Source organism: Silene latifolia, chromosome X (assembly GCF_048544455.1).
Source record: "Silene latifolia isolate original U9 population chromosome X, ASM4854445v1, whole genome shotgun sequence".
Taxonomy (NCBI): domain Eukaryota; kingdom Viridiplantae; phylum Streptophyta; class Magnoliopsida; order Caryophyllales; family Caryophyllaceae; genus Silene; species Silene latifolia.
Genome location: NC_133537.1, coordinates 301,248,109 through 301,267,630, shown reverse-complemented (window position 1 = coordinate 301,267,630; position 19,522 = coordinate 301,248,109). Strand labels below are relative to the sequence as shown.

The 19,522-nt window shown below is 39.3% G+C and overlaps 1 protein-coding gene across 1 annotated transcript; it reads left to right on the top strand.

The window, feature by feature from the left end:
* The first annotated feature begins 4,345 nt into the window (after positions 1-4,345).
* Positions 4,346-5,413, top strand: LOC141620389 (uncharacterized). The gene has a single exon (XM_074437274.1). The coding sequence runs from the start codon at positions 4,346-4,348 to the stop codon at positions 5,411-5,413; it is 1,068 nt and encodes a 355-aa protein (XP_074293375.1).
* The last annotated feature ends 14,109 nt before the right edge of the window (positions 5,414-19,522 follow it).

Sequence of the window (19,522 nt, the reverse complement as noted above, 5' to 3'; positions counted from 1 at the left end):
TTTCTCTAAAACTCTTTCACATTCATATGTATCATCTTCTCTCGTTCTCTCTCTACTTTCAGAATTCTCTTAAAAAATCTTTCATATGCCTCTTTCGCATTCCAGTCCTTCATAAACAGACAACAAATTACAGAACATTATCAACAAGAATGGTAACAAAACGACAACCACTTAAGAAAACCACAAGATTCACAAGGGCGGGTGATGATGTCGATGAAGGTATGTATTTCCATTGATTTTGTTTTAAATTATCTGGGTTTTGGGTCAAAAAAAGAATTAAATTTAGGATTTTTGTTCTTTTGTTTGGAATATGTGAGTGGATTATTTAGTTTTTAGATTCAAATGTTTGAAATTTATTTTTTATGGTACTATGAAGATTTTGCTATGTTATTGTGTTTTGTTTATTTTATTTTATCAAATTTTTAGTTCATTTTTTCTTTGTTAGTTGATTTATTATGTTTTATGTTACCATTTTTAGTTCATTTTCCATTTTTAATTTCGGTTCATTTAGTTTTCATTGCCACTGTTGATTTTTGTTGAAGATTGATACCATTTTTAGTTTGATTGTTACCGTTTTTAGATCGTTTTTGTTTCTTATGTTTGTTGTTGTGTTTTGTTAAACTTTGTATTAATTTGATAAATTAATGATCTTTGTCTCTGCTATATTAATTTTGGTTATTCACATTATTATAAATAATGGATAGATGAAATTGATAATGGTGGTTTCAGTCTATTTTGCTATGTGAATATGTTTATATAATATTACCATCTACATTCTTCGTTAAAATAGATACTTGTGTATTTGGGCATGTATTATTTGTAACCATTTTAGATTTCAATGTTGTATATTTGTAATGGTAAAAAAAACTGACTTAAATTGGTTCTAGTTTCTGTAATGTTTCATAACTTGATTTATTTTTATTATATGTTATCATATTTGTTTGATTTGTTATCAGTTTTGTTTGATAAGTTATCAGCTTTGTCCGAAGTTTACCAAGAGGTGCACTTGAGCAATAGTAAAAAAAATGTGCAACAAGTAAAAGGTGATTGCGACAAGAGGATTAATGAAGGAAGGTGGGGCAAGATTGGGTGATAGCGCGTGGAATTGGTCATATTACGTAGTTTGGTTTTGTAGTTTGATGATAATGTTTTTCTTTTATATATGTGATTGATAACATTGACATGATTAGGCACCATTTTGTGTTCATGTCATTCAACGCTAATATATTACAATATGTTTGTGTATAATAATGTTGTCAACTTAGTCAGAATTTGTAACCATTTTACAAAATGCATTACAATATGTAACCATATTAAAATAATACTCCCTCCCAGTCACTATATTGTTCCCATTTGATATGTGCACAATACTTAAGGAAAAGTATTAAAATAGGAGTAAAAGAGTTGTGTGGAATTGATGATAGGAGAGATGGATAAATTATTAGTAGTTAAATAAAGAATTGTGGGGCCAAAACATAAAGAAAAGTAATAAAATAGGAGTAAAAGAGTTGTGTGGGGTTTGGTGATAGAAGAGAGGAATGAATAAAATAAGAGTAAAAGTTTCTAAAAATAGAAAGGGGAACATTAGTTGAATAATCCGCTTCGGGAAAGAGGGAACATTATAGTGACCGGAAGGGAGTAACATATATGAATACAAATGGTGACACAAAAGTATGTGTTTGAAATGTTATCATTTTAGTCAAAAGATATAACCATTTTACAAAATGTTATATAATATGTAACAATATAAGTCAGAATGTTACCAGATTAGTGAGAGAATGTAATCATTGTACAATATCTTTGATTAGAATTGAAAGAATCTTAAATTGGTAACAAATTGTACACTTTGGAACATTACTTAACATATATACAATGTCATATGTAATTCCTTTTTTTAATGGCAACATATTAAAAAATGATATAAACATAATTTGTAAAATACACTGCTATAAGTAATCCACATAGAATAAAAACTTGTTTACTATTTATCTATTATGTTACCAATTTCAATATGGCAACACTTTGTGCAAAAATGATAACATTACTTAACATATACAATGGCATAGGCAATATACTGATTTAATGGTCACATATTGAAAATAAGTGCCCCAAAACACAAAACACGAGTCACAATTTTACATACAACTTAATTAATAACTGCTTTAACACAATTATCAAGCATGTCAAAAATAATTGTCCCAAAACATCAAACTACAGTTTATTGGCACGACCTCCATCTTTTGCAATATCACCTCCACGGTCATTTGACCTCTTCGCGTTGTCATGCGTGTGTAGCGTTGACTGTAATTGAGATCCTTAGTGGTAGGCTCACGTTCAGTTGTGGACTCACTTGGACATGAAATATCGAAATATACATTCTGTCACCGCTTCTAGAAAACAATGTTACCTTAATACAACTGAAGAAATAGTCACAAACAGTTCATAATTGGTTATATTTTACAGTACTCCACAACTTTACTAAACATTTCATTACGTTGACAGTTTAACTTTATATATTACCATCCTTACTAATATGTTCATTAATAATAATCAATAAAACTAAGTTATATCCACGAGTAGTAACAAATGTACTCTTTATAACAAAATATGGACCCATCTCAGTTTACCAATAGTTTCAAAGAAATTAGTCACAAAATATACTTCACAAGTATAAATTGTCACCACATCGATATAATATGTTACGATATATGCATCAGTAAAAAACGGTCAAAAACAATTGATAATTGACTTCATGTTATAGTACTCAAGAACTTTCTTAAGTTGATCACCCTGTTGATATTTTAATTCTATATGTTACCATTCTCTGTTATATGTTCATTAATAATGATCAATTAAACTAAGTTATATTCACAAGTAATAACAAAGTGTACAAGTCTAAAAACATAAGGAATCATATATTAAACCAAGGTGAAATAAACTACTCTCAATTCCTATGAAAACAAAAATGAGGTTTCTAGAGAGATTTTCCTCTGACTTCTCTCTAGGGTTTATGCGATTTTGACTTGCACAATGGCAAGGAAGATCACTAAAAAATCTCAACCAAAATCTAAAACACGATCTAAAGCAAAATTAAGACTTTCTTTTTCGAAGTTCTCTGATCTCAATTTAGACATGGATAGACCGGAATCGTCTCAGAGTACTGATGTGGTGCCACAATTAGCTGTAAGCCCTGGTGTTCCTCAAACGGCGGATGCTCAAAAAACCAAGGAACTGAGTGAAATTGTTGGCATACCGGTACTGGATATGGATGAAATCGTTGATGATCCTCATATTTTCGAGCCGGAGCAGGAAGATGATGATGCGGCTGAGGAGTGGACACAGGTGAAAGGTAAGCGTGCTGCTTCTCCTAGAGCTAAGAGTCCCCCTGCTTCTTCCTCTCGCGATTTATTGCAACTTACTTGTGAAGATGTTAATTCTGAGCTTGAGTATTGGGATACAGCGGTGGTATGTTATGTTCTTGGTAGTAATCCTCCCTGGGAGTTACTTTCTGGGTTTGTTCACAAATTATGGGGCGTATACAAATATGATAAAATTTCTTTCCTTCCCAATGGGGTGTTTTTGGTGCGCTTCCCTACTAAAGAGTGTCAAAGTTTGGTATTACAACAGGGTTTTCCCATGTTTGACAACAAACCACTAGTTGTCAAACCCTGGACTGAATCTTGTAGTTTACTGAAAGAGAGAGTCAAGTATGTTCCTATCTGGGTTCGCTTATGTGGTTTGCCCCTTAAATTTTGGAGCAAGACTAGTCTTGAGAAGTTGTCTGGTCTGTTGGGTAAATTCATTAAGAGGGATGCTGCAACTGAGGAAAAAACCAGATTGGGATTTGCTAGACTTCTAATTGAGGTGGAAATTGGCCAGGATTTCCCTGATAAATTGGTTTTTAAGGATGAGAAAGGGAGTGAGGTGTGTATTCTTGTGGAGTACGAATGGAAACCAACTATCTGTGGTAGTTGTAGAGGAATTGGACATACAAGGGAAATGTGTCAGAAGAAAAATGTTGTGCCTACTGCTAAACCTGCTTCTGGACCTCCTACTAAGCCTCCTCAGAAAGTTTGGAGGCCGGTTCAGAAACCAGTTTAGAAGGCTACTAAAGTGACTGCACCTGTTGGGACAAAGATTCCTGCTGAAGTTCCTTTTGGAGGAATTACTTATCATAACTCGCATAATATTGTGTCATCTCCTCCTGTCATTCAGCAGGTTACTAGACTAGAACATCAGAGCTTGAGTAAGGATGTTTCACCAACTAAGTCTTATGTGGAGGCATTGAGTCCTTCAAAAGCACCATTGAGTGGGAGATTGGAGGAACCTCCTGGATCATCAGTTAATGGATAGTATTGGATGTTGGAATGTGAGGGGAATAAATGGGATCAATAAGCAGCAGGATGTTAGGAAGTTTTTGCATCAGAATAATATTCGTCTATATGGGCTTGTGGAAACTAAGATCAAGTTACAAGACTTCACTGCTGTGTTGAATAATTTAGGGTCTCATTGGTCTGGAGTGAATAATAATAGTTATCATAATGGGGGGAGAGTTTGGATTATATGGTCTTCTCAAGTGTTTACTGTTACAACTCTTTTAATGAATGCACAAGTTATTACTGTTAAAGTGACTGAGATTGCAACTGGTGATGTTTTTATTCTTTCTGTTGTGTATGGCTTTAATGAGGATACAGAGAGAGGTGACCTGTGGGCTCATCTGAAACTTATTAAGGATACTTATTCTGGGCCCTGGGGAGTGTGTGGGGATTTTAATAATGTGTTGAATTTTAATGAGAGGATTGGTAGAGATGTGCTGTGGTCTGAGATTGCTGATTTTAGAGAGTGTGTGCAATATTGTGGTTTGACTGACATCAAGGGTCAAGGAGCTTTCTACACTTGGAACAATAAGCAAGATCCTTTGTCTCGAACTTTTACTAGAATTGATAGATTCCTTATTAATTCTGAGTGGTTGGACCTTTACCCTTGCTCTTATGCTCATTTTTTACCTGAAGGCCTTTTTGACCACAATCCCTGTGTATGCTATAGGAGGCAGATAAGGACTCCTCCTAAGAGACAGTTCAGGTATTATAATATGTGGAGCCTTGATGAGGAGTTTCCTAGGGTGGTGCAACAGGTTTGGAGAAGGATTGTCTCAGGTTCTTTCATGTATCAAGTAGTTACTAAGCTGAAACAGTTAAAGAAACCTTTGAGAGATCTGAACAAAAATAAGTTCTCTGATGTTGAGAAGGCTGTTGGTGTTGCTCAGGCCTTACTGGAGAGCATTCAGATTCAGATTCATGCTACCCCTACTGACACTGTTTTGATAGCTGCTGAATGTGAGGCTGCTGAGTCTCTCAGGAAACTTACTACAATTCAGCATAGTTTTCTTTGTCAGAGAGCAAAAATTGATTGAATTTGTAATGGAGTTGTGTGGACAAGGCCCTCGGGAACTGCGTCCGCGGGATCCACACTAGGCATAATCGACTCGAGGTTCTTTCGAATCGAATTAAGACATATTAGAGTCGCCACCAAGTTTTTTGGGAACTTGGAACCGTTCAAGTCAACTTTACACCTTTCATCGAAAAGCATAAAGCCAATCGACTACGAGTGATTAAAGATAAAGACTTGTACCCTATATCACTCGATTTGAATGACTCTCGTAATCCAATGGTATTTAGACGGATCCACAAACCATAGATCTTGAGTAAGGGGTGAGGGTACGTGTTGGGAAGCCCATAAGGACACCCAACCCCGCCCGTCAATAACGGCCTCTACTAAGTCAAGTATGGATTTCAAACAAGGTCATAGCTACTACGATATATGATATGCAAACATCGTTTTAAAACCCTAATATGTGACAACAATTTCTATGTCGTTTAATGCATGAATACTAACTTTGTCAAAGTTGTTTTAGCATGTTGGTTGATTTGAAATAAAAGATGCGCAAACACGGCTTAGGAGGAATGGGGGAGCCATTGGGATCTATCCTATTACAACCCAGGCATTTCATGCCGACACAACGATAAATTAAAGATACAACTCGATCTAAATACAATTGCTACATACAAAACCGTACACGACAACACACACGGCCAATCGGCCTAGAAAAGCGTGCACAAGAGGCCAGGGGTGGCCCACGGCTTACATGACTCACGGCCTTGGGTCACTCCTCGTTATGTGTGCTTTCGCTCAATCTCATCGAATTAGACATAGGGCCGCACACCAAAGCATGCATTAGCATAAATCGGGCCATGTTGCTTTAAACAACATGCGATTTACTACGCTCTTACAAGCATTGGGGCACAACCATCTAACCAAACAAGACTAAGGTTTTTTGAAAGAGGTTTTGACTCGATAAAAGAAAACTAACTTGAAAATTACAACCAAACTAACAAACACGACTCGATAAACAAAATAATTACAAGATACGAAATAACGAGATAAAAATGAGAAAAAAACGAGAAAAGGGACTACAAAGACACGGCCAAACACGGCCCACACGATCTAGCATACCCTAATTCTTAGGTTAGATTCATTAGGTTAGATCGATGATTGCAAAACGGGTTAGGAACGAATTAGAAAACAAGTTAGAAACGACGTTGATCGACTGAAAAGAGGTCTTGCAATTGTGTATTCTACACGGCTCAAAAGGGGTCAAATTAGGTCAAGTTCGCTAATTAATTTAACTCATCGAGTGTTAATAAGAAGGTGCTAATCACGCACTCTTATACTAGCGAGGAATTAGGTGAAAGAGAGAGATGCGTTCATTAAGTTACAGAATTGTTAGTTGATTTTTAAAGCTATGTCGATGTACCCTAATGTGTCTAATTAGGTTATTAAATTGATCTAATGTCATCTAAACGAGTTATACGTTAACAATCAGAGGTCATACTAACATGTGAATGGTCCTAAGGGGGATCGAATTACACGAGAGAAGAGGAGATGTCAAAAGCGAAGAACGAAGTTAAAATTTGTTTTATTAATGCCCTACCTTGAACACGAGGATATGTAAATGAGACGGGGGTGTACGACCGACTGATGTAGCGGTTTCTTTTCCCATCTCAAGTCAACGCGGGTGTTCATGGTGGTACTTTAACTCATACTCGGACTAAACTAGTTTCATAGTTAATTTAAACGATAAATAAAAACGATAAACAAACAAAACAAACTATAAAAAACAAACATAAAAAAACGAAATAAAAGGGAGAAAGAGGAGGATTTGATGCACCCTCAACCTACATGTATCGTTGACACCGTCTTGGGTCGTAATCGATGGTAGATTTTATCTCGAGAGGCCGTCGTCGACGAAGAAACAAAGCAAACACGCGTTTTTGGCAAATCTGGACAGCAACTTTCAAACGATGATTTCTCCCTCGTTTCACGATGAAATTTCGATTTAAAAGATGTTTTGAAAACTAGAAAGAGAGGAGAACAGAGATCTTAAAGCAACTTCTGCTCGTTTTGAGTTATTGGGCACGAAAAACGAGCACAAACAGAACTGGATAGACAGGAACAAACCGCGAAAACAGAGTGTGTAACACTCTGTTTTTTGAGGGATTTCGTGTACTCTCAACGGCAATTTGGCTCGTAAATCTTTGTCTAATGTGTAGATGGATGTTATGTGGTTAATTAGGAACAAGAAAATCGAGTTTTGATGGAGGTTTGAGGGAGGAACGAATTGTTTTTCGAGGAGGACACACAAACAGTTTCAGTTTGTATGTCGGTTTTGTGGAGGGATTTTGAGAGGCAATTAGGGTTCGTTTCTGAGGTTTAAAGCTTGTGAGTGATGGTAGGATGTGGGGATAACTTAGAGGCATGAATGTATGGTGAAGGGTGGGCATTTATAAGGAGTTAAAGTAGGGTAAAAGGGGAAGAGAGGCAGACGGGCCTGTTCGTGCATAGCTGCTGTCCAGCAGCTTTGGTGGGTTTTCTAGGGTTCGTATGGGGGGTTTTCTTGGTGATTAAGGTAAGGTAATATGGGTAGGATACTAGGGTATGGGTTAGGGTTAATGGGCACGGGTTTTGGTGGTATTTGGAGCGGGTTTTGAGCTCGGGATTGAGCTGCAAAACAGGGGGCTGCTTCGTGTTTTTGCGGGCTGGTTGGGGGTGATTTGGGGCATGATTTGGGCCGTGGATATGGGGGTTCGAACAGGGGTGGATGGGTAGAGGCTTAGGTTGGTTAGTGTACTCGATATTCGTGCCAACTCGTAAAGAAAACGGGCTCAAAAACCGAGCTAAAATCGAGCTCAAAAACGTGTGTTTAAAAACGAGTTTTTTCGATTTTTAAATCGATTTTTCAAATCGATTAACACATTAAAATAAATGATTTTTCAAATCAAACATACTCATAAAATGATTTTTCAAATCAAATATTTATCTTATTTTCAATAAAATAAGCTTAAGAAAATAAATTCAAAATAAAATAAAATAAATTGAAATCACCTTAAAAAAGACCTTAATTTAAATATCATTTAAATTAAAATACTCCGTCGACCACGCTCATTCTACATCGTAAAACGAACCCAAATAATGACAATGACAACTAAATAAATACATGTGTCCTATCATCATCGGGTGTTTGTCGGGTTCTCTATAAATTCCAATATCGACGGATACGGGTATCTCTGAGCCCCACTTTGACCGAGGCTTGGACAAGGCGAAAGTCAAAGTATACCCCAGGTCCTCTCGACCTGAGGATTCTGCGGGTCGTTTATAGTCCATTAGACTTGCGTATATAAGCTCGCCAGCCATAAGAAGAGATCATACCTGAAACTTCGTTGGGGATTGACTCTGCTTCTGTTGTGTCAAGTTGTTACCGTTGGTCGTCGACCCATAAACTGCATATATGGTGGATTGAGCCTTATCCTTAGGCGCCTACGTATCCGTTTCTGACGGAATCAAACCCGCATCGTAGTTCGGCAACTGCTGACACATGCCCAAAGTTTATCATCTGCTGGCACCTGTCCGAAATTCATCATCTGTTGACACTTGCCCAAAGCTTATCATCTGCTGGCAGGTGCCTACATGGGACGGGACTTTCCAATGAGGTTGCCGCCGCTTTCATCATTTGCTTTCAGCTACGGAATTCTTCCCTTTCATACTCTTGTATTGAATTAAATTCTGAGTGGATGTCATCCATTTCATCTTGATAATGGTCTCTGAAGCCAACGGCCAGAGCTCCTGAGCCCCGATTCAATGGCTCTAAAGTCGAAGACTTTAGAGCCCCCAGTTGAAGCATATCCTGCTATATTTGAAGCACAAAAAAATGTACGAGCAATAATTATCACATAAGCATATTTGGATCATCGACCTTGAAATTGGATCATTTAAAAGATTGGGTCATCGACCCGAAAATTGAATTTGAAAATTTTGAATAATTGGGCCCTCGACCCGAAGTTTGAAATTGACATCACTTGGAATGTTGGGCCATCGGCGCTTCAAAAAATTGAATTTTGAATGAAGGATTGGATCATCGACCCACAAAGCGTCCACCACTTAATCTATCCACAACTCGCAAAAAGTTTTTGGAATTTTGAAATTTTGAATTTTTTTGAAATCGAACCTTGATGGGTGAGCATGAAATACGACTCAGACACTCCGTATGACCCGTAAACAACGTGGGCGTAGCCCGCTACCATAAAACAAAAAGGAAAATAAAACCCTAAGTGTGCACGGGTTTTAATTCAATTATGGACTTGTTGGGAGTAGAAATGTAAATTGGCCATTCCGGCGCCAATAGATGGCAAATGGGAACCACAAGGTCGTCGAACTTGGGATGGAGATATCGTATGGCATGGTCGTGCTCCCGAGGGCACATAGGAATCAAGATCACTTGGCGTTGACAAGGTGGATTAAACGCATGGAGCAACAACGTTAGCTTCGCCTAGACACTAAACACAGACTGATTTTATGAGAACAGTTAGACATCACACATGACTTTTGTTGGGAACATTCTGTCACTCTTCTCCTCGCCTCCTTTCTTTTCAGCGAGTCTCATCATTTCTTGCCACAGCCTTCTTTCTTTTCAGCGGGCTTTTACTATTTTTTCTTCCACGCCTTCATTCTTTTCAGCGGGTTTTTCATATTTTCTGTTCCCAACACAAACCCACATCTATGTGCCTCAGCATCTTTGCCTAAACCGTTAGATAAAGCTCATTCCGAGACTTGACACTACTCATCTGAACCTATATCCTCATCCTAGCCTACATCGAGTGCTAAGACCGACTCAAACAAAGGTGGCTTCATTTGGACTTGGTTAAGACCCGTACGAAACCGACAAGATGACAACTTGGATGATGGGTGGATTGAATCCCTTATTCTGAAGGACTGCCTACGTATTCGCGTGGAGCGAAATCAAATCCGACGTAGTTCGATCTTGGTGCATAAACATGGCATTTTAATTGTGTGTACACACTCGAAGGTTTCACCTATGGTATCATGTCGTATCCCATTCTAGCCTGTAAGGTACCGTTGTATCCCGTGTCTAGGGTTGGTACAAAAGGTTTTGATTCTTTTGGGATGTGGAGCTTGGTAAAAATAGGTTTGAAAAGGTAAACCATCATTCTGAAGGTTCGTTTTGTGGTGCTAAGGCCAAGGGCTATGGCTTATAACGTGGTTGGAAATGGTGTCTCAGGCTTGATGAAACCCGAGTACAAATGGGTTGGAAAATGATGTGGGTTCAAATTTCCATGTCTGACCCTAAAAGCTGGGTGTAACAACACAAGCGGAATAATTCTCAAAATTCCCGACTATCCCTTTGTAACTGTCTCAGGAAGGACTTAAAGGGTAAAGAGGTTACTACTTAAGCTTTTGGGCTTCGCCCATTGAACCTCAACTATGGGTACTTGACTTGAATTCTGGCTTCCATAACTTCGACATTCAACCAAAAAGCATTCCGCAATAACTTCAACATCTTTTTTCTTTTTTTCTTTTTCTTTCATCTTTTTTCATTTTTTTTCTTTTGCTTTTTTTTCGTCCTTTTTTTTTTCTCATCTTTTCATCTTTTCATTCTTTTTCATCTTTTTTCTCTCTTTGAAAATGATCTTCTATTCATTCTCTTAGTCATAAATGGATACACCTTGAAAACTGGGCTTCGCCAACTAATTTGGGTAAGAACTAACAATTCCTTGTTAGAACGGGTTGATATCTTCTCTCTTCGAGATGGGATGATTTTGTGGGAAAAAGGCTTGCCTTCCGTCATCGATATGGAAAACAAGGAGCTAGTCCAGGTTTGTCATAGAATCATCTAAAAGCTTGTCACAAACATTGGTTCTGATGGAGGTTTTCTACCGCCAGACATGGAATAGGTAAAGGAATCAAACACGGGATCCTAGTGTACCTTCCATTTTGAAACGGGACATATTTCTACCCCAGGGATGCCTTTGAGTGTGTTGTGCATTTTATCATGCTTTCAGAATGATTGAGGATTGAAAACAAGACAAATTGGGAAACGAAACTGCAACCTTTTATTGGAATGGCAAATGTTTAACAAACTCGAAAGAACGATTCCTAGGACACACCCTAGGTCATCGCGGAACAAACGACTCAACTTCAAGAAAATAAAGTCCTAGACTCGACTCGACTAAGATAAGAAAACGGATCCCGACTCATAATTTTCAAATCTGGTCTTGAGCTTTCTCTTGTTCAGCTGTCAGCTTAGATGCTCGGCTTTTGTTCTTGATCCCTTTGATGGTCTGCCTCCATCCTGAGGTAGTCCTCTGAGGATCTACGCCAGTGATGAAGGTTGGTGAATCAAATTGTCCTTTATTAACTTCGTTAACGAGAGGAGTACATTCTGGAGCAAGACTCCCGACTTGAATTTCATTCTTCGGGTTTAGCAAGGATTCAAAGCAATCCACAAATACTTTCCCGATAAACACCCCTTTCAAGTGACATGGGCGGATAAGATGGGAATAATCGACATTGTCTTCAACAGAAACAAAGTTAGAGTGATCGCCAAATGGATTGGTGATGTTATTGGGTTTAACAGTCGGGATCGGGAGTGTTCCATTCTCAATCATGTCTTGGATTTCGTGCTTCAGTCGATAGCACCTTTCAGTATCATGGCCTTTCCCTTGATGAAAGGCACAGTAGGCATTTGGTTTATACCATTTACCTTGTTGATCAACGGGAGGGTCCGGAGTTGGACCAATAGGCTTCAGCTTTCCTTGGGCTATGAGCCTTTGGAGACCGTATGTATAAGTGCATCCGATATCGGTGAATGCCCTAGGTGTTTGGCGCTGCGACTTCTTCAATTGCCCTTCTAAGAGATTGATGGCTTCATCCAAATGGGTCGTTGCTGGGGCCTTGCCCTTAGACGATGAGGACCCTTGGTACCCTTTCGGCTTTTCAGCCTCTGCCCTTATGACATCATCTTCTACCTTTATCCCGATTCTTATCAATTCTTTGAAAGAGCCAAAATTCTGGTATTTCAGGGCATTGCGGTAAACAGGTCGTAGATTCTTTACGAACTTATCTACCATTTCAACTTCATCAGGCTTCTTGGCTAGTTTCACGCTTTCAGCGCGCCATCTTGCGAGGAATTCAGTAAAGCCCTCTTTTTCCTTCTGTGTCATTACTTCCAAAGTCCTTATGTTGGTTTGAATCTCAACATTGTCGGATAGTGCTTACGAACTCCACCGTAATATCTTTGAAAGTGGGGAAGTTCTTAAGGTCAAGATTATAGAACCACGCCTTCGGGTGTTCATCCGAGATTGAGCGAAAATTTCGGAGAGCATGTCGGCGGTACTCCCTTCATGCTAAGTACCCTTTATAGGCCTTAACATGGTGGATGGATCTTCCGTGCCCTTAAACTTTGGGATGTCGGTGAGTACCATGTTCGTGGGCAACTTATCCCTGACCGGGGCATAGGCCCTAGCATTCTCATAGTGAATGTTCTTCCCACAGGAGAGTTTCAAACGGTCTTCGATGAACTTGAACCGTTTTTCCGGATCGATCGGTGGTGGAGGGAATCTTCACCCGGCTTAGATTCGATTGCATCCATTCGGGTCATCATGAGGTTCACGGCCTCGGTAAGCTTGTTAACAAAGATCTTCCATTGCTTGACGTCGGGTTTTTGGCGGCCTTTCTACAAGAAAACCCCGTACTGAGTCAATATTTAAAGTAAGAGCCCCTGCACACTTAAGGACACGACCCCAACTTGACTCAAACAAAGACTCGACTTGAGATTGACTAACCAGAGGTTCGACTCACGGTTGGATCTAGACCTTGGTTCATTTTAGACTCGACAAAACGACATTACTCAAACTGTCATAAATCGGTTATAAACCGGACTCGGTGTGGCCAAACCCGTGATTGGGCTAACATAGCCCATAGGTTCGGGTGAAATGCCCTAAATGGCCTAGCTTGGGCGTTTTTGTGGACTATCCTAGACCAAAAGGTCGACCAACATGACTCAAGGCCCAAGAGGTGAGCTTGGGTGACCCAACAAGGTCGTGTTCTAGACTCTTAGAACGAAACACACTCGGCCTAACACGGCCATGACCTGGACACGACTTGACGCATTTCATGCTTGGTTGAGGTTCGAGAGGCATTTTGGATTGATTTTGAAAAAACGAAAGATTGATTCGAAAATGAGATTTGAAATGGGCGACATCTTACTATAAAAGCTCATTTTGGGCCGAAAATTCTAGTCCTATTTGGGCAGCCTTCCGCGTTTTTAAAACCATGCTATTTTGAAAGTAAGTTGTTCAAAAGTTCGGTTTCGAAAAGGACATGGGAAATTTCGAAAAGACTCGGGAAAACAATTTGCACATTGTCATTCTCATGTTACAAGGATGTATGCTCCTAGACATCTCTAAGTCTCGGCAAGTCTTCTACAAGAAGGTCTATGCCCTCCATCCTTTTGCGGTCTTATAGAGCAAGGTGTCTTAAGGTAGAGTACCTAGAAGATCGTCCCCACCATCAAGAACCACGCGAGGTGAAGTGGAAGCGAGCAATGTGCAGCTTCCTAGCATAGTGGGACGTCGCCCCCACGCATCACGAAGAAATCTTTGGGACGGCCCGGCAAGTCCTTAAGGGTTTATGCATGAATCGTAGCACTATGAGTAACGTTTTACTTTCCAACACTTTCTTTTCAAGTTTCACCTCGGAGGAAAAGACCCTAGAAACAAAGTGTAACTAGTCCTCTTTTCCCCAGTGAGTCGCCAAATGTGGACAAGGCCCTCGGGAGCTGCGTCCGCGGGATCCACACTAGGCATAATCGACTCGAGGTTCTTTCGAATCGAATTAAGACATATTAGAGTCGCCACCAAGTTTTTTGGGAACTTGGAACCGTTCAAGTCAACTTTACACCTTTCATCGAAAAGCATAAAGCCAATCGACTACGAGTGATTAAAGATAAAGACTTGTACCCTATATCACTCGATTTGAATGACTCTCGTAATCCAATGGTATTTAGACGGATCCACAAACCATAGATCTTGAGTAAGGGGTGAGGGTACGTGTTGGGAAGCCCATAAGGACACCCAACCCCGCCCGTCAATAACGGCCTCTACTAAGTCAAGTATGGATTTCAAACAAGGTCATAGCTACTACGATATATGATATGCAAACATCGTTTTAAAACCCTAACATGTGACAACAATTTCTATGTCGTTTAATGCATGAATACTAACTTTGTCAAAGTTGTTTTAGCATGTTGGTTGATTTGAAATAAAAGATGCGCAAACACGGCTTAGGAGGAATGGGGGGAGCCATTGGGATCTATCCTATTACAACCCAGGCATTTCATGCCGACACAACGATAAATTAAAGATACAACTCGATCTAAATACAATTGCTACATACAAAACCGTACACGACAACACACACGGCCAATCGGCCTAGAAAAGCGTGCACAAGAGGGGTGGCCCACGGCTTACATGACTCACGGCCTTGGGTCACTCCTCGTGATGTGTGCTTTCGCTCAATCTCATCGAATTAGACATAGGGCCGCACACCAAAGCATGCATTAGCATAAATCGGGCCATGTTGCTTTAAACAACATGCGATTTACTACGCTCTTACAAGCATTGGGGCACAACCATCTAACCAAACAAGACTAAGGTTTTTTGAAAGAGGTTTTGACTCGATAAAAGAAAACTAACTTGAAAATTACAACCAAACTAACAAACACGACTCGATAAACAAAGTAATTACAAGATACGAAATAACGAGATAAAAATGAGAAAAAAACGAGAAAAAGGACTACAAAGACACGGCCAAACACGGCCCACACGATCTAGCATACCCTAATTCTTAGGTTAGATTCATTAGATTAGATCGATGATTGCAAAACGGGTTAGGAACGAATTAGAAAACAAGTTAGAAACGACGTTGATCGACTGAAAAGAGGTCTTGCAATTGTGTATTCTACACGGCTCAAAAGGGGTCAAATTAGGTCAAGTTCGCTAATTAATTTAACTCATCGAGTGTTAATAAGAAGGTGCTAATCACGCACTCTTATACTAGCGAGGAATTAGGTGAAAGAGAGAGATGCGTTCATTAAGTTACAGAATTGTTAGTTGATTTTTAAAGCTATGTCGATGTACCCTAATGTGTCTAATTAGGTTATTAAATTGATCTAATGTCATCTAAACGAGTTATACGTTAACAATCAGAGGTCATACTAACATGTTAATGGTCCTAAGGGGGATCGAATTACACGAGAGAAGAGGAGATGTCAAAAGCGAAGAACGAAGTTAAAATTTGTTTTATTAATGCCCTACCTTGAACACGAGGATATGTAAATGAGACGGGGGTGTACGACCGACTGATGTAGCGGTTTCTTTTCCCATCTCAAGTCAACGCGGGTGTTCATGGTGGTACTTTAACTCATACTCGGACTAAACTAGTTTCATAGTTAATTTAAACGATAAATAAAAACGATAAACAAACTATAAAAAACAAACATAAAAAAACGAAATAAAAGGGAGAAAGAGGAGGATTTGATGCACCCTCAACCTACATGTATCGTTGACACCGTCTTGGGTCGTAATCGATGGTAGATTTTATCTCGAGAGGCCGTCGTCGACGAAGAAACAAAGCAAACACGCGTTTTTGGCAAATCTGGACAGCAACTTTCAAACGATGATTTCTCCCTCTTTTCACGATGAAAATTCGATTTAAAAGATGTTTTGAAAACTAGAAAGAGAGGAGAACAGAGATCTTAAAGCAACCCCTGCTCGTTTTGAGTTATTGGGCACGAAAAACGAGCACAAACAGAACTGGACAGACAGGAACAAACCGCGAAAACAGAGTGTGTAACACTCTGTATTTCGAGGGATTTCGTGTACTCTCAACGGCAATTTGGCTCGTAAATCTTTGTCTAATGTGTAGATGGATGTTATGTGGTTAATTAGGAACAAGAAAATCGAGTTTTGATGGAGGTTTGAGGGAGGAACGAATTGTTTTTCGAGGAGGACACACAAACAGTTTCAGTTTGTATGTCGGTTTTGTGGAGGGATTTTGAGAGGCAATTAGGGTTCGTTTATGAGGTTTAAAGCTTGTGAGTGATGGTAGGATGTGGGGAGAACTTAGAGGCATGAATGTATGGTGAAGGGTGGGTATTTATAAGGAGTTAAAGTAGGGTAAAAGGGGAAGAGAGGCAGACGGGCCTGTTCGTGCATAGCTGCTGTCCAGCAGCTTTGGTGGGTTTTCTAGGGTTCGTATGGGGGGTTTTCTTGGTGATTAAGGTAAGGTAATATGGGTAGGATACTAGGGTATGGGTTAGGGTTAATGGGCACGGGTTTTGGTGGTATTTGGAGCGGGTTTTGGGCTCGGGATTGAGCTGCAAAACTGGGGGCTGCTTCGTGTTTTTGCGGGCTGGTTGGGGGTGATTTGGGGCATGATTTGGGCCGTGGATATGGGGGTTCGAACAGGGGTGGATGGGTAGAGGCTTAGGTTGGTTAGTGTACTCGATATTCGTGCCAACTCGTAAAGAAAACGGGCTCAAAAACCGAGCTAAAATCGAGCTCAAAAACGTGTGTTTAAAAACGAGTTTTTTCGATTTTTAAATCGATTTTTCAAATCGATTAACACATTAAAATAAATGATTTTTCAAATCAAACATACTCATAAAATGATTTTTCAAATCAAATATTTATCTTATTTTCAATAAAATAAGCTTAAGAAAATAAATTCAAAATAAAATAAAATAAATTGAAATTACCTTAAAAAAGACCTTAATTTAAATATCATTTAAATTAAAATACTCCGTCGACCACGCTCATTCTACATCGTAAAACGAACCCAAATAATGACAATGACAACTAAATAAATACATGTGTCCTATCATCATCGGGTGTTTGTCGGGTTCTCTATAAATTCCAATATCGACGGATACGGGTATCTACAAGATGAGAATACTAGATTTTTCCACAACCAGATTAGGTCTAAGCAGATCCATAATAGAGTAATGAGCATAAGAGGGCATGATGGCATTATTTATCATGATCCTTCTGGCATTGAGGTGGCTTTTTTGGCTTACTATCAGGAGCTCCTGGGGACTTGTCAGCCTACTACTTCTGTGCATATCCCTACTGTGAGGAGTGGTAAGCTGATCAATGGACTGCATACTCAAATTCTCCTTGCTCCTGTTACACCTGAGGAAATTAAAGAGTGTATGTTCTCTATTCCTTCTACTAAGTCTCCTGGCCCAGATGGTTTTTCTAGTCAATTTTTCAAGGACTCATGGGATGAAGTTGGGGGTGATGTCATTCGTGTTATTCAGGATTTCTTTCTGACTGGCCAATTACTGAAACAAGTGAACACTACTACTCTTACCCTTATTCCCAAGATTCAGAATCCTTCTAGTGTGCTAGAGTTTAGACCTATAGCATGCTGCAATACCATTTATAAATGCTTGTCTAAGGTCCTTTGTAATAGGTTAAGTAAGGTGTTGCCTGATATTATAAGTGAGAATCAGGGAGGATTTATCAAAGGGAGGTCTATTGTTGATAATGTTTTAATTTGCCAAGATTTAGTGAGGTTATATAACAGGAAGGCAGCTTCTTCTAGGTGCTTGATTAAGATTGATCTTAAAAAGGCATATGACTCTGTTGAATGGAGTTTTCTTGATCAAATGTTAAGGGCACTTAGGTTTCCAGGGAGATTTATTGATATGATTATGAAGTGTGTGAGTACTCCTTCCTATTCTTTGTCTGTGAATGGAGGTTCTTTTGGCTTTTTCCAGGGCAAAAGGGGACTTAGGCAAGGAGACCCTCTTTCTCCGTTGCTATTCACTATTTGTATGGAGTACTTGTCTAGGATCCTTAGGGCAGTTGCTTCTCAGGAGAGCTTTAAATTTCATCATCTCTGTGGGCATCTAAAGTTGAATCACCTGCTCTTTGCTGATGATTTGCTTATGTTTTGCAAAGGGAATGAGAATTCTATTATGTGGCTACTTCGAGGGTTTTCAACTTTTTCTGCTGCCTCAGGACTTCAACTGAATAAGTCTAAGTCTGAAATCTACTTCAATGGTGCTTCAAATAGTGTGGTGAATAACATTTTACAAGTGTCAGGGTTTAGAAAGGGATCCTTACCTTTTAAGTACCTTGGCATTCCTATATCTTCTAAGAAGCTCACCAAGAATGAGGGTATAAAATTGGTTGACAAGGTTGTAGCTAGAATCAGAGGGTGGGGCACTAGACATCTTTCCTATGCTGGTAGGCTCACTCTTGTTTCTTCTGTGCTAGCTACTCTTCATTCTTATTGGGCTACGATTTTCTTGATTCCCAATGGGATTATGAACAAGATAAATGCAATCTGCAGAAATTTTTTATGGTCAGGTAAAGCTGAGTATAGAAAAGCTCCTGCAATCAGTTGGGAGTCGTGTTGTTTACCTAAGGCAGAAGGTGGTCTGGGACTAAAGGACGCAAAAAATTGGAACAAAGCTTTGTTAGGTAAGTATGCATGGTGGCTGGCAGATAAAAAGGATCACATTTGGGTTAAATGGATTCATCATGTGTATATGAAAGGTGCAGATTGGACTGGCTATTCCCCTCCTTCAGACTGTAGTTGGTCTTGGAGGAAAATTTCTCAAATTCTTTCTCTTTTTGCTCCTGCCTATACTAATAATCTGTGGTTAAATTCTGCCAAGCCTTATACTGTTCAAGATGGGTACAATTGGTTGAGACAAGTCAAGCCTGAAGTATCATGGAGGTTTTTATGTTGGAACAAGCTCAATATTCCTAAAAGCTCTTTTATTTTCTGGGCTGTTCAACATCAGAGATTGCTCACAAAAGATAGGTTGTTACGGATGGGACTCTTAATAGATGGTACTTGTGACGTCTGCAATATTTTCCCTGAGGATCATAGGCATCTGTTTCATGCCTGCACTTACAGTACAGCTTGCTGGCAAATTTTGCATCAGAAAATGCATGTCATGTTCCCCTTGGATAACCTGGTTATTTGGTTTTCTGCTGCACGACTATCAAAAATGCAGAAACGCTTCATTGGAGCCTGCCATGTTTACATGTTCTACTTTATTTGGAAGGTAAGGAATGAAGCTATAATTAAATCC